The 12,677-nt window shown below is 43.4% G+C and overlaps 1 protein-coding gene across 3 annotated transcripts in view; it reads left to right on the top strand.

Moving 5' to 3' along the window:
- Positions 1–6,211: 6,211 nt before the first annotated feature.
- Positions 6,212–12,677, top strand: part of NFE2L2 (NFE2 like bZIP transcription factor 2) — a 34,142-nt gene continuing 27,676 nt past the window's right edge. Inside the window, exon 1 of one of the 3 annotated variants that reach the window (XM_059394221.1) lies at positions 6,212–6,353. In XM_059394221.1, the coding sequence (XP_059250204.1) occupies positions 6,309–6,353 (45 nt within the window). In that variant the 5' untranslated portion in view covers positions 6,212–6,308. Of the gene's footprint in view, positions 6,354–6,985; positions 7,008–7,384; positions 7,513–12,677 lie in introns of those variants that run through there. The other 2 variants (XM_059394223.1, XM_059394222.1) reach the window with 2 other exon arrangements.

The following is a 12,677-nucleotide window of genomic DNA, read 5'->3' as shown; positions in this document are numbered from 1 at the left end:
GCTCAGACGGTTAAGCATCTGCCTTCAGCTCAGGTCATGAATCCAGTGTCCTGAGATCAAGTACCAAATCAGGCTCCCTGCTCAGTGGGAAGCTTGCTTCTTCCTCTCCTGTTCCCCCTGCTTGTGCTTTCTCTCTCCATATAGCAAACAAATAAATCTTTTTTAAAATTAAAAAAAAAAAAAAGAAAAAGAAATAAAATCTCAGAAAGAAAGAAAGAAAGAAAGGAAGGAAGGAAGAAAGTCCTGGGCAATTTGTTGCATGAGAAGAATGTACTAGCAAGATCAGGAAATGTTATTCCATTCCTGCCTCTGCCAATAGCTAGCTAGCTAGATCACAATAGCTAGCTCTGTGATCATTGGTAATCACTTCACCCTTCAGTTTTCTCAAATGTAAAAGTTGGGCTAGATCAGGGAGGAAAAACACCTAATATGTGCTACTACTCCTGTCATTTTGTGTCCAGGGCAGACATTTTTTTTTTTTTTGAAGATTTTTTATTTACTTATTCGACAGACGGAGATCGCAAATAGGCAGAGAGGCAGGCAGACAGAGAGGAGGAAGCAGGCTCCCCGCTGAGTGGAGAGCCCAATGCCGGGCTCAATTCTAGGACCCTGGGATCATGACCTGAGCCAAAGATAGAGGCTTTAACCCACTGAGCCACCCAGGCCACCGCAGGGCAGACATTATTAATCAACCACTGAAATTTTTCTACCAAACTGGGAAGCTGCTTCTGAATTCTCAACAAAGCATTGTAGAGTTGGTAATCAAAGTAAAATGTACTTGCCACCTTTTGGTCAGCTTTAAAGGTTTTTCTGATTCTGATTATTACTCAAAGGCCAAAATGAGAATCTATGAAATAGCAGACGCCAAAAGACAATTACCATGGCAAATCTTACTTCTTTTTTTCACATTCCAATCTCTGAGAGTGTTAAAGACTTTGTCTGAAAGTCCTGTCCATGAGGATACTTTGCTCTTCCATGATTGCACTCAGCTTTTTGTTTGTCCAGAATAGACACAGTTTCATTTTTTCTCTAATTCTAAAAATGTTTACTGTAAAAATTTGAACAGTGCAGAAAAGTACAAAATAAAAGTGAAAATTATCTGATACCCAACACCGCTTATTACTATTTGGTAACTGATCTTCCAGACATAGCTCTATGTATAAGTGTTTTTCTGTACTCTATTTTTTTTAATATGGCAATGTTATGTATCATTCTGAAGTTATGGTTCTTAGTCTCTCCTCAGTGTACTCACAGAACTCCATCTTCGTGTGGGGACTCCTATTCAGAGTGAAACTTAGCAAAGATAAGAGTAGATTGAAAGAGTAAAGGATCTTTAGACCCTTACCACAACCACACTTAAAGATGTGGACAAATTCTCCAGGCTCCATTCTGTAGATACAGAATGAAAAGATTTGCAAAGCTTGTGGTTAAAATTCAATTTGAAAATGAAATGGACCTAGTGGCTCGTGAGAAAAGCAAGTGTTCCTCCTCTACCCCATACCCCACCCCCACTTTTTTTTGCTTATTATTATAAAAGTAGTGGGCATTTATTTAGGAAAATATAGACAGACAAAAATGAGGGGGGAAAAAACCGTAAGTAATCTAATCAGAATATTTGTGATTGGGGCGCCTGGGCAGCTCAGTTGGGTAAGCATCTGTCTTTGGCTCAGGTCATGATCCCAGGGGCTCAACCTGATCCAAGGGTCCTGGGATAGAGCCCAACATTGGGCTCCCTCCTTAGCTGGGAGCCTGCTTCTTCCTCCCCCTCCCCTCTCCCCCCATACTCTCTCTCAAATAAATAAAGAAAATATTTTTTTAAAGAAAGAATAATTATGACTAATATTTTGGAGCATATATGTTCAGTCTTTTTTTTCCCCTATGCATATATATTTATATAAGTATCAACACAGAATTCAAAAGCACTCTTTAAACTGGGTTTTTCTCTTCACTCACTGCATTGCAGTTTCTGCAGAGCATTGTTTCTATTATCAGCAGGAAACTGTACAAGTTAAAACTGGCTTTGGAGATATACAGCTCTTTGTATCAGTAGTTTGCATAGTGAGGTTTGCACGCCAAGGAACCAAGGTTATGGGTGTGTTTTGAAATTAATACACCGATTACTTTGAATACTGCTATACAGGAGCGCACTGGCCACACTGCTCCTGAAGTTCAAATTCCCTCAGCAGATATTCAGCAAGAATCTTACATAACTGGTATAAATGAGGTCATTATGAGGGTTAGAATTTCTACATGCATTTATATCTCCACCTATTATTGATGAAATGTCTATGTTCCTTAGGGGTATTGTGATAAGAATATCTCATCATCCACCATCATCTATCTAATGGTATGATACTGATGTATGCTGTGAGAAAGTGACTTACTTTTTATGTAGCAACATATCTTTTATAGGAAAGATATCTTCCTCACTCACAGGGAAGTCAATTTGCTTCAAAGGGTTTGAGACTCTATTAAATTGCAAAATACCATCCCTATATGTGCCCCCAATGATGGTGAACAAACAAAAGGCAGCCAGGAGAAAACTTGCCTTTGATATTTAATATATGCTTTTTGCTATCTATTGCTGAGAAACAAGCCACCCCCAAAATTTAGTGGCTGAAAACAACTGATTATAATCTCTTGCAATTCTCTGGGCTGATTAGGCACAGCCAGGCAGTCTTCTATAGGCCTTGCTTGGAGTCTCTCATTGATGATGTCAGATTGCAGTTGGGGGCTGGAGTTCACTGGAGGCTTGACTAAGTGGGCTAGAAGGCTCCAAGATGGTTTTTTCACTCCATGTCTGGTGCTTTGGTTCACATAGCCTTCCTCTCCACCTGGAGTCTTTTCCTCCAGGGTTTCTGATAGACTTCTTCCATGATGGCTGACTTCTTGTAGAAAATTTAAAATTTCAGGACTTTATGACTTGGGCAGAGACCTGGCATAGTATCAGTTTCACCCTCTTTCCATAAGTCAAAGCAACTCAGGGCCAGTCTTGATTCAATGTAGGGGGACTATACAAGCATATCAATATGAGGAGGGGTGATTCACTGGGTGCCATTTTTGGAACCTAGTTACCCAATATCCTCCAACTGTATGCTGGACAAATTCAGAATTTTGACTATAATTCCAAAAGATATTTTCTAGCTCAAACACAGAGTACAATTAAAAAGAAAGTGAAGGGGCGCTTGGGTGGTTCAGTGGGTTAAGCCTCTGTTCTCTGCTTGGATCACCATCACCACTATCCAAATCTCGGGCTCTCTGTTTAGCAGGGAGGCTGCTTCCCCTCTCTCTCTGCCTGCCTCTCCGCCTACTTGTGATCTCTCACAAATAAATAAATAAAATCTTAAAAAAATAAAATAAAAATAGGGCGCCTGGGTGGCTCAGTGGGTTAAGCCTCTGCCTTTGGCTCAGGTCATGATCCCAGGGTCCTGGGATCGAGCTCCTCATCGGGCTTTCTGCTCAGCGGAGAGCCTGCTTCCCCTCTCTCTTTGCCTGCCTCTCTGCCTACTTGTGATCTCTTCACTCTGTCAAATAAATAAATAAAATCTTTTTAAAAAATAAAAATAAAATAGAAAGAAAGTGAAAAAAAAAAAAAAAAAGGGAAGTCGCCTCAAGGTGATAAAGGATTCTAAAGCAGTAGGTGCTTTCATAGCCTTGTCAAACTTGGCAGATTAGATCACAGAGAAGGTGAAATAAGTGGGTCACTGCATCACCACTATACAAACTTTATGTACTCAGAAGACTTAATAATGCTTATTTTTTCTAATAATAACTCTAGAACAAAGTATTATAATTCTGAAACATTAGAAGCATATATGGAGGGTTGTTTTTCCATAGACAGGAGAGAATTCAGACATCAATGGAAATGTGCAAGATTTAGTAGCATGTGAAACAAATTGGGGGAAATTTTAACTATTAGCTACAGGAGCAGGCAGTAAAGATTCCCAGGGCACCCCGAAAGAAGAAAACCAACATTTTCCTTCCTGTTCCTCCACAGCTTCTCAGTGCATATTATCTGTGCCCCCACAGCACAATAGGAAAGTTTACAGAACAAGGAAGAGCCTAGCTTCTCACATGAGGACAACGTCATTTTAGTGTCTACAAAATCTGGGAACTTCTTTGACATGGATGGTCTGAGACTAGGGTTCCCTTTTCTTGTGTGGAATCACCATTTAACACCAAGCAGCTTTCATTAATGTTTATTTTCTTTAACATGTTTAGACTGCTATCATATTATTCTCCTCCCTTTGAAAATATGTACTCTGGGGATGCCTAAAATAATACACTCCCAGCAACTACAGTTTTGAAAAATAAAGGTTATTTCATTCATTAAACTCAATGGAAATTTGTTGCTTAACAAGGAAATACCAAATACTTTATTAACTCCTTGAGGGCAGCAGCTGTGTCATATATGACTCTGGTATGTCCTGCCTCCAGGGTTCATTGTCTACTTTCTCCTATGGAGTAGTTTTAATAAGTAACTTGAATTGTTAACAATATACTTCTGTGCCCTTCTTTGATGCAGAAATGTCTTTTCATTATGTCTCTGCTTGTTTCATGTCAGGTTCATTTTAAGTAATTGCTCCTAAGCTTGTTTTCAATGTTCAGATCATTTTGCTGGCTTTTAAAATAACAGCTGAAAAGGTTTAATTCAAGTTGAAGACGTTTCCTTCAATTACAAGCAATTAATTTAAGCTTCATTTATCTCAAGGAATATTTGAACATATAAATTTACAGATAAATCCTGGGAGTGTCAAATTACGCAACCAAGAGAAGGTAAGTTCTTTGCAGTTTGGGGGGGGGGGGGGGGGGGCGTTGATCTGCAATAGTCAGGCTTTTTTTTTTTTTTTCCCCCTGCCAGGTTCTTGAATGAAATAGTAAAACTTCTAACAACACTGTCTACTTCACCCAGCTTTGCATAATTCCAAGAAACTAGAAACTAGATTGTTCTTAAAGAGTTAGAAAGATTGTTGATGCATAAGAGAAAACAAAACCATTTATCTCTTCTCTCAAAATTTCACAATATTCCTGTTTTCAAATAATTGAAGTTTTTTCGTGGACAATGATTACTTTTTAAATAATCGCTTTTAACGTAAAAAGTAATACGTATTCATTGTAGACTTAAAATTTACTTAAAATAACGAGAAAGGTAAAAATCATTCGTGATGTTACTACTGTTTTGTTGAACTATTTTTTTCCCTAGACACCGTATGTTTTTACAGGACAGATCCATACTACCCAAACTATTTTATAACTTGGTCTTTCTTATTTTTATTCTTAAAATTTTACCCTGGGTACGTGAAAAGAAACTTGTAGAGATTACGGCATGTTGTAGTACTGCAATGTTCAAAGACGCCATCTGTAGTGTGGTGTGTGCGCTCTGGTGGGAATCTTGCTAGGCCATACCGACCACTCTCCCGACCCAAAGAGACCTCCCCATATGCCCTTGGCGATCTGGGCCCAGCGGGAGTGCCAGGGCGGGGGAGTAAGCAGAGGGCGTTCAGGGTGACTGCGAGCACGAGATCCCCGCGCGGTCCAGATCTGCCCTGGGCGAGTCCCGCTGGCCCCCACCCCGGAGGGGACCGAGGGCGAGAGGGCAGTCCGCGTTGCGCACGGCTTGGGTCCAAACCTCTAGCCCCAGCCCCCAGGACTGGCGCCACTCTCGAGCGGAGGAGTGAGATAAAGTCCGGCAAGGTTCTGCATTTCCAAATCAGGGAGGCGCAACTCGGATACCGGCGCCTCTGCCGGGTCTCCAGGCGTGTTTGTTCCAACTGTTTAAACTGTTTCAAAGCGCCCGAATCCGAGCGACCTTCGGCAAACAACTCTTAATCTCGCGGGCCGAAAGCCTAGGTTTTACTTGCGGGGGGAGAAGGGTTTGAGCTCAGGAGGCGGAGAGCTAATACAACCCTCTTCCGGGCACCCCGCCCGCCCGTGGCCACCCATGGCTGCCCCCGGCCACCCACGGCCGACCCCAAGGACACCCCCACCCCTCGCCACCCGCGGCCAGCGAGCTTCTTGCGTCAGCTGGAGCGGGGGTGGGGGATTTTCGGAAACTCGGCCTACGCCGCCAGCCCGGGAAGGAAGGACCCGGGCTCTCGCCCCGCCCTCGGGGGGGCGGGAGGCGGAGTGGGGCAACATCCCGACTGGCCTCTCGGGCCGTGTCGCGGAATAGCGAGTGCCGGGGATCCTGGAGGAGCTACGGCCGCTGCCGCCGCCGCCGCCGCCGCCGCCGCCCGGTCCGCGCCGCGCCTCGGCAACTGGGACACAGCCGCCGTCGGGGAGCGCCAGAGCACGGTCACCAGCTCATCATGATGGACTTGGAGCTACCGCCGCCCGGACTGCCGTCCCAGCAGGTGCTGCCCAGACCCTGGGAGCCCCGCGGTGGTGCCCGGACGGGGGCAGGGAAGTGAGGGAGCCGCGGACGGGGTGGGGACAGCCGCAGCCGGTGTCTCCCGTCTACCGCCGGAGTCCGGACTGCAGCGGCCGCACAGTAGAGCCGCTGCGTTTGCGCCGGGCCCGGGTCAGGAGAGGAGCGAGACCTCCGAGGGCCACGAGGACCCAAGGGGCAGCGAGGGGAGTAGGGGGTGCGGCCCCCGAAGGGTGGATGGGTGGAGGCCTGGAGGCTTCGTTCTCGGGCGTAGGGGCCTCGCTAGCCGCGCGTCCCCAGCTTCCGGAGCTGGGACTCCGGAGCCCCAGCTGGCCCCCGGAGTTAGAGGTGGCTGGGCTGGAGGAGGGGGCGGACGCCGGCGGTCTGAGCCGGCGCGGCCCGGCCCTTCCGGGGCTGCGCTGCTCCTCCGCCTCGGAGCCGGCAAAAATGTGCCTAGTCACGGGGCCGCTCTCGGGGGAGTTGAGGTCCCCTCCGGACTGGGACCCGGAGCTCCCGCTCTGCCGCCGCCCCCATCCACGGCCTTGGTGGGAGCGGACTGTGACGCTGCGCGCCCACTCGCTGAGCCGTCCAAGAGCGCTCCTTTCCAGAGCAATCCGTCGGTCTGTCTGTCGGATCGCTGGTAGGCAGCCTAGCGAGAAAGCCCAGCCCCCAGGGTGGGGGAGGGAAGAGGTCACAAAGTGCCGGGCGCGCTCTGATGCCCCGACGTGCGGCGGCCGTAGCGGCCCTGCGCGCTCGCTCGAGTAGTGGAAAAAGTTCGGACTCGCAGATCCGAGGTCATGCCCTGGCAACGGGGCGGTAAATGGGGGGCGAGGCGGCGGACTGAGGTCGGATGCCGCCGCGCCCCAGCTCGATCCCCGCGCGGTGCCTCCCAGTGGCGCACGCCGCGTGCGTGGACTCGGCCTCCATGAGAGTGGCCGGTTGGCTGTCACGGCGGCCCTTGGTTGGCCCTTTCCTGCTTTATAGCGTGCAAACCTTGCCGCGCCAGGGCCAAGGGACAAGTTGGAGCTGTTGATCTGTTGCGCAATTGTTATTTTCCCCAGGGCGGCTTTGTCTTTGGATTTAACGTTTCAGAATTGCAGTTACAAAATGTGTAAAGCAGGATATTCTGTTCTGTGCTGTCAAGGGTAAGAGTTTCGAGTGTAGATTAGAAATTCTCTTGATTTTAGGTTGTTAGTAAAATTTCTGCTATCATAAACTATTTCTTCCTTGGATGCTTTATGTAGTTTCTCTGTTTTTTAAGAATTTGCCTCGATTTCTTAGCATGTTGCTTCTTTCGCTAAGGCAGAGGGAAGGGACACTTGTGTTTCATAGTGTTTTCCTAACAAGTTTTGTAAATTGTTGTAAAAGTGAAAAGTTTCTGTTCATACTTTGTAGGGACTTTTAAAGGAGTAGATAATTTATACTTGAAACTGTTTTTGGTAATTGGTTCCTTAGGAAAAAATACTTGGTTCAAGGAAATGTGTAACGTAAAAAGTGCAGTAAGAGCGTATGTTTATATTATTATCTGTGAAGCTTTACATTTATCTTGAAGATTTAAAGTAAGATTTTAAGTTTTTGATAATTTATTGTGCTTTTTTCTTTGAAGCTGTTTACCTTGAACTTTCTCCCAGTAATGATTAGGATCGTATTCCCCCAACTCCCACGAGTATGAAGTAAATTGTGCTTTTCAATTTAGCTACTATTCAACAGTATTCATATAGCTGTGTAGCCGTTTATATAGTAGTCTTCAGGATCAGAGGATATGAGGCTAATGGACTTTTGCTTTTCTAAACTGTAGCCTAGAGTCCTCTGTTATTCTTAAATAATATGGTAAAGAACTGTGTGATTTAATATTCCACGCATACAAAAGCTCAAAAAGCATGTGTACTGCTTTCTCTTTTAAAAGTGAATATACAGTTTTATTTGATAAGGTAACTACTTTTCCACCTTTAATCAGACATAATTTTCATATCTGAAGGCTATGAAAAAAATGGAGTAAAATTTAGAATCTGTTTGATCTTAAATAATTTTTGGTATTCTGGAAAGATTTCCATGGAGTTAAAATAGATTCTGACCTCTGTCAAAGAAATTGCAGGTGTGAGGTGGTATTAGGATACAATTTCTCATTCTGTGTGTGGGGAGGAGATGTTGATAAACAGGGTAGTATGGAGAGCCTTAGATTCTGTATTTCCGTTAAGTGGAAGGAACCATCCATTACCCTTTCCAAGGGTGTCTTGGGGAGTTAAAGTACTTTTAAGAAGGGATGAAGTTGATCTTGGACTAGACTGATAAGATTATTTTTAAAAAGAAAAATAGGACAGGCCTCTCATCTGAATGAATGTTGAGCAAAGAACACCTTGACTTTTTAAAATACGACTTTTTAGACTTTTGAGAGATTATAAAAGCCGCATGTTGGAGAATAAATACACAGTTCACAATAGTTTTTCTGCATTAAAAATAACTTGGGCCTTTTGGCATGTTTCTTTCTCATTAACTTGGGTTTTTATAAACAATACTGAGAAAAAGAACTGTCTTTAAGATTACCGGGATGAGTTGAAAGCCAAATAGACTATTTTTTTTCAATACTGACTTTCATTCAGGATGAAATATCCTTCAGAGCTATGTAGAAAAGAACCCCTCTGTGGACTGTAAGCACATCTTTCTGGAAATTGCCTACCTACTGGCTGGGCATAATTTAAAGGGGGTTTTGCATAAATAATATTTTCTCTTTAATTTGTCCTTGATCTGGGGTTAATTTTTCAGTGCAAACTCCTGGGTGCAGGAAGAATTTGGCATTAAGATGATACTAGATGAATTATTGGGCACTTCGTTCGTGCCAGGCGCTGCAATAATTGCTTCACATGCATAATTCCGCACTAACCCCATGGGAAATACTATTATCTCAAGTTTCCAGGGGGAGTAAATGGGCCAAGAGTCCTGCTTAAAGTGCCCCAACTATTTTTTAAAATTAATTCATCTGTTTATTTACATAATCCCTGCTCCCAGTATGGGGCTCAAACTCATGATCCCGAAATCAAGAGTCACACGCTCCTCTGACTGAGCCAGCCAGACACCAGAGGTGCTCCAACTGTTATCGAGTGGTGAAGATGGGAATCAAACCTACATAGTCTGACTCCAGTGGCTTTTACTCACCGCTTCCAAAGTAGACCAGGACCACTTAAACTTTAAACAGAAGGAAAAGCTCCTACTTTATTTTAAAAGTGGATTAATTGAGGAAAAACCCAGGTAAGGAAAGGCAGGAATCAAAAAGATTGATCTCTGCACCTTTTCCACTTAACAAGAAATTCAGTAACTGTGTGTGTATTAGGGCAGGTGGACCTTAAATACAGTGAGAGTAAGTATAGCCTGTCAATGGAATTGCTGCATGGGGGCCTTTTAAGGAAGGTACAGTCCTAGAGGGGTTTAATTTAGAGAGGCAAGACCTTTTTGTTGTTGTTGTTGTTCTAGATTTATTTTTAAGTTCTCTCTGTGCTCAGCTTGGGGTCAAACTCAAAACTCCGGGCTCAAGAGTCTCATGCTATAGTGAACCAGCCAGGCACCCCAGGACCACCCCAAAATTCTGGGATCTCAGCAGTGTTCCAGATTAAGGATAGGATTGGGGTTAAGACATCACATTCTTCAGGGACCATTTTCCTTTTTCTTAACTAAACCTGTTAGCTCCAGACTTTTTGTTTACCTTTATTCGTCTAGTTAGTTGGTATATTCTCCTGTTCCATTGGCTTTTTTTGTTTTCAAGTAGTAGTCAAAAATAAATTTGAAAGTGAAGATACATAGTATGGCGAAGAGTGGGAGAGACAGGGTTGAGCTAGGTTGAAGGTCAGTGGGTAGGATGGGGAGAATCTGAGTGGAAAATGTCTAGGAGAAACTTGTTGGCTCAAGTTAAGCACGGGTCTCTTGTTTGGGGCATTTCTGAACTGAAGCAAGCATAAGAGCTCCCATCTGTCTTGTTGAAGCTTAAATTAGGGTTTTGAGTTAGTACATTTCAAAATTAAATATATTATTTCTTAGTCTTTATTGTTAAACAAGGGACTTTCAGAATTATTGTCTTATTCATCTAATTAAGGATGCTGCTGCCATCGAGTGGATCATGGTCCAGGCACTATGAAGGTTTGCTGAAATCTGCTGCACACCAAGATACAGGAACAGAGGTTTCCTAAATGCAGTATTTGGCCTGCCTCCTTTACCTTTGGCTGTATGTTTGTTTTAAATTTACTGTAATATGGAGAAAAGAATTTATATTTTGGTAATACTATTTCTAGGGGTTACTAAGATTTCACTGCCACCTGCTTTTATTTTTTATTTTTTTTTTTTAAGATTTTATTTATTTGACAGAGAGAGATCACAGGTAGGCAAAGCAGTAGGCAGGGGATGGGGAAGGGGAGGCGGGGAAGCAGGCTCCCTGCTGAGCAGAGAGCCTGATGTGGGGCTGGTTCCCAGGACTCTGAGATCATGACCTGAGCGGAAGGCAGAGCTTAACCCACTGGGCCACCCAGGCGCCCCTGTCACCTGCTTTTAAATATGCTCCAACAAATGTTTAAACAGCTCTAAGATACAGGCCAAGGCTTTTTCAATTGCTCAGTTGGTAATGGTATGTTTTCTTGTTTGAAACAAAAGCAAAAATACATTCAAGTTAATAATATTTACATTCTCAAACAGTATTGGAGGGGGTAAATGGTGTTCTTACACTAACCTCCCATACACATGGACACCCCTCTCAAAAAATCAAGACTGCTAAACAGAATTCCATTCTGCCTAAAGTTGGGAGTTTTCTGTGGGTCAGCCCCTGCTACAAAAAACTGTTTAACTATTAAAAATTTTAGGAAGAGGGCACCTGGCTGCCTCAGTTGGTAGAGCATACAACTCTGGCTCTCAGGGTCATGAGTTTGATCCCTACGTTGGGTGTAGAGATTACTTTATAAAAAAGAAGAAGAAGAAGAAGAAGATGAAGAAAAAGAAGGATTTTAGGAACTCTTAGTGTAGAAGGCACTTTTAACCAGTCATCTTTGTTGCATGTGACCTATAATACCTTTGTGTCATAAAGCCACATATATGAGAGTTGCTGTGTATGTAAGCATGTAAATTTATTTGGCCTAAACTCTGGTGGTAAAGAGAAATCTAGGACAGGAGAAGGATTTAGATCACCAAGTCCATCTTTCAATGGTCCTGTTGATAACTGACTCTTGAGACTCATTATAATCCCATCAAGAGCCTGTATTCTGGAGGATTAAAAAAAATTCCTTGGCAAAGCTAAGTAGTCACTCCTTTCTCACAAGCCTGGAAATGGAGACTTTGGGGCCGGAGGAACAGTATAGTGGCCAGATCTGAGCTCTCCATTGCCTTTGTTTTATTTTGTTTTTTTTAAGTAAGTGAAGAATGATTGTATAAGAAAAGAAAAAAATCGAATCATTTTGGCTTTGAAGCCTGAACCTAGACTTCTTATTTTCTGTTAGCAATTTTATTAAATTGCTTTTAAAAATCTCTGATACTTGTCTTGACTGTGTTTCTTTTTCTTTCCCCTGTACACCTAGATTGTAAATTCATTAAAAGCTGGGCATAGAATTTATATTTGTGTCCTTTTTTTTTTTTTAAGAACAGCGTTTTGAGCTAGAATTCCCATGTCGTATATTCCACCCGTTATAACAAATTCAGTGACTTAGTGTGTTCAGAGTTGTGGAGCCATCACCACAGTCAATTTTAGAACATTCTCATCACCCTAGAAAGAAAGCCTGTACTTACTAGCAGTAACTCCCCATTTCTCTTCAGCTCCCTTAGTCCCGGGTAACCATGCAGCCATCCCAGTCTCAGTGGAGTCGTCTATTCTGGATATAGCGTATAAATGAAATCATACCATTTTGTGTGATTGGCTTCTTTCAGTTGATGTGTTTATAAAGTCCGACCATGGGGTTGCACAGGACTTCATTTCTTTCTGTTGCAGAGTACTATTCTACTGTATGGATACCCCCCATTTAATTTATCTAATCATCAGTTGATGGGCTTTTGGGTTGTTTCTACTTTACCTGTTTTTTGTTCCCTGCAACAGTGGTTCTTAAATTCTGTTGTCTGGTAGAATCACCATCAGTATTTCAAAATACTGACATCCAGGTCTTATCCCTCTTTTTTTTTAAAAGATTTTATTTATTTATTTGACAGAGAGAGTTCACAGTAGACAGGCAGGCAGAGAGAGAGAGAGGGAAGCAGGCTCCCTGCTGAGCAGAGAGCCCGATGCGGAACTCGATCCCAGGACCCTGAGATCATGACCTGAGCCGAAGGCAGCGGCTTAACCCACAGA

This window comes from Mustela nigripes, chromosome 3 (assembly GCF_022355385.1).
Source record: "Mustela nigripes isolate SB6536 chromosome 3, MUSNIG.SB6536, whole genome shotgun sequence".
Lineage (NCBI taxonomy): Eukaryota > Metazoa > Chordata > Mammalia > Carnivora > Mustelidae > Mustela > Mustela nigripes.
This window is presented reverse-complemented; position numbering and strand designations above follow the sequence as displayed.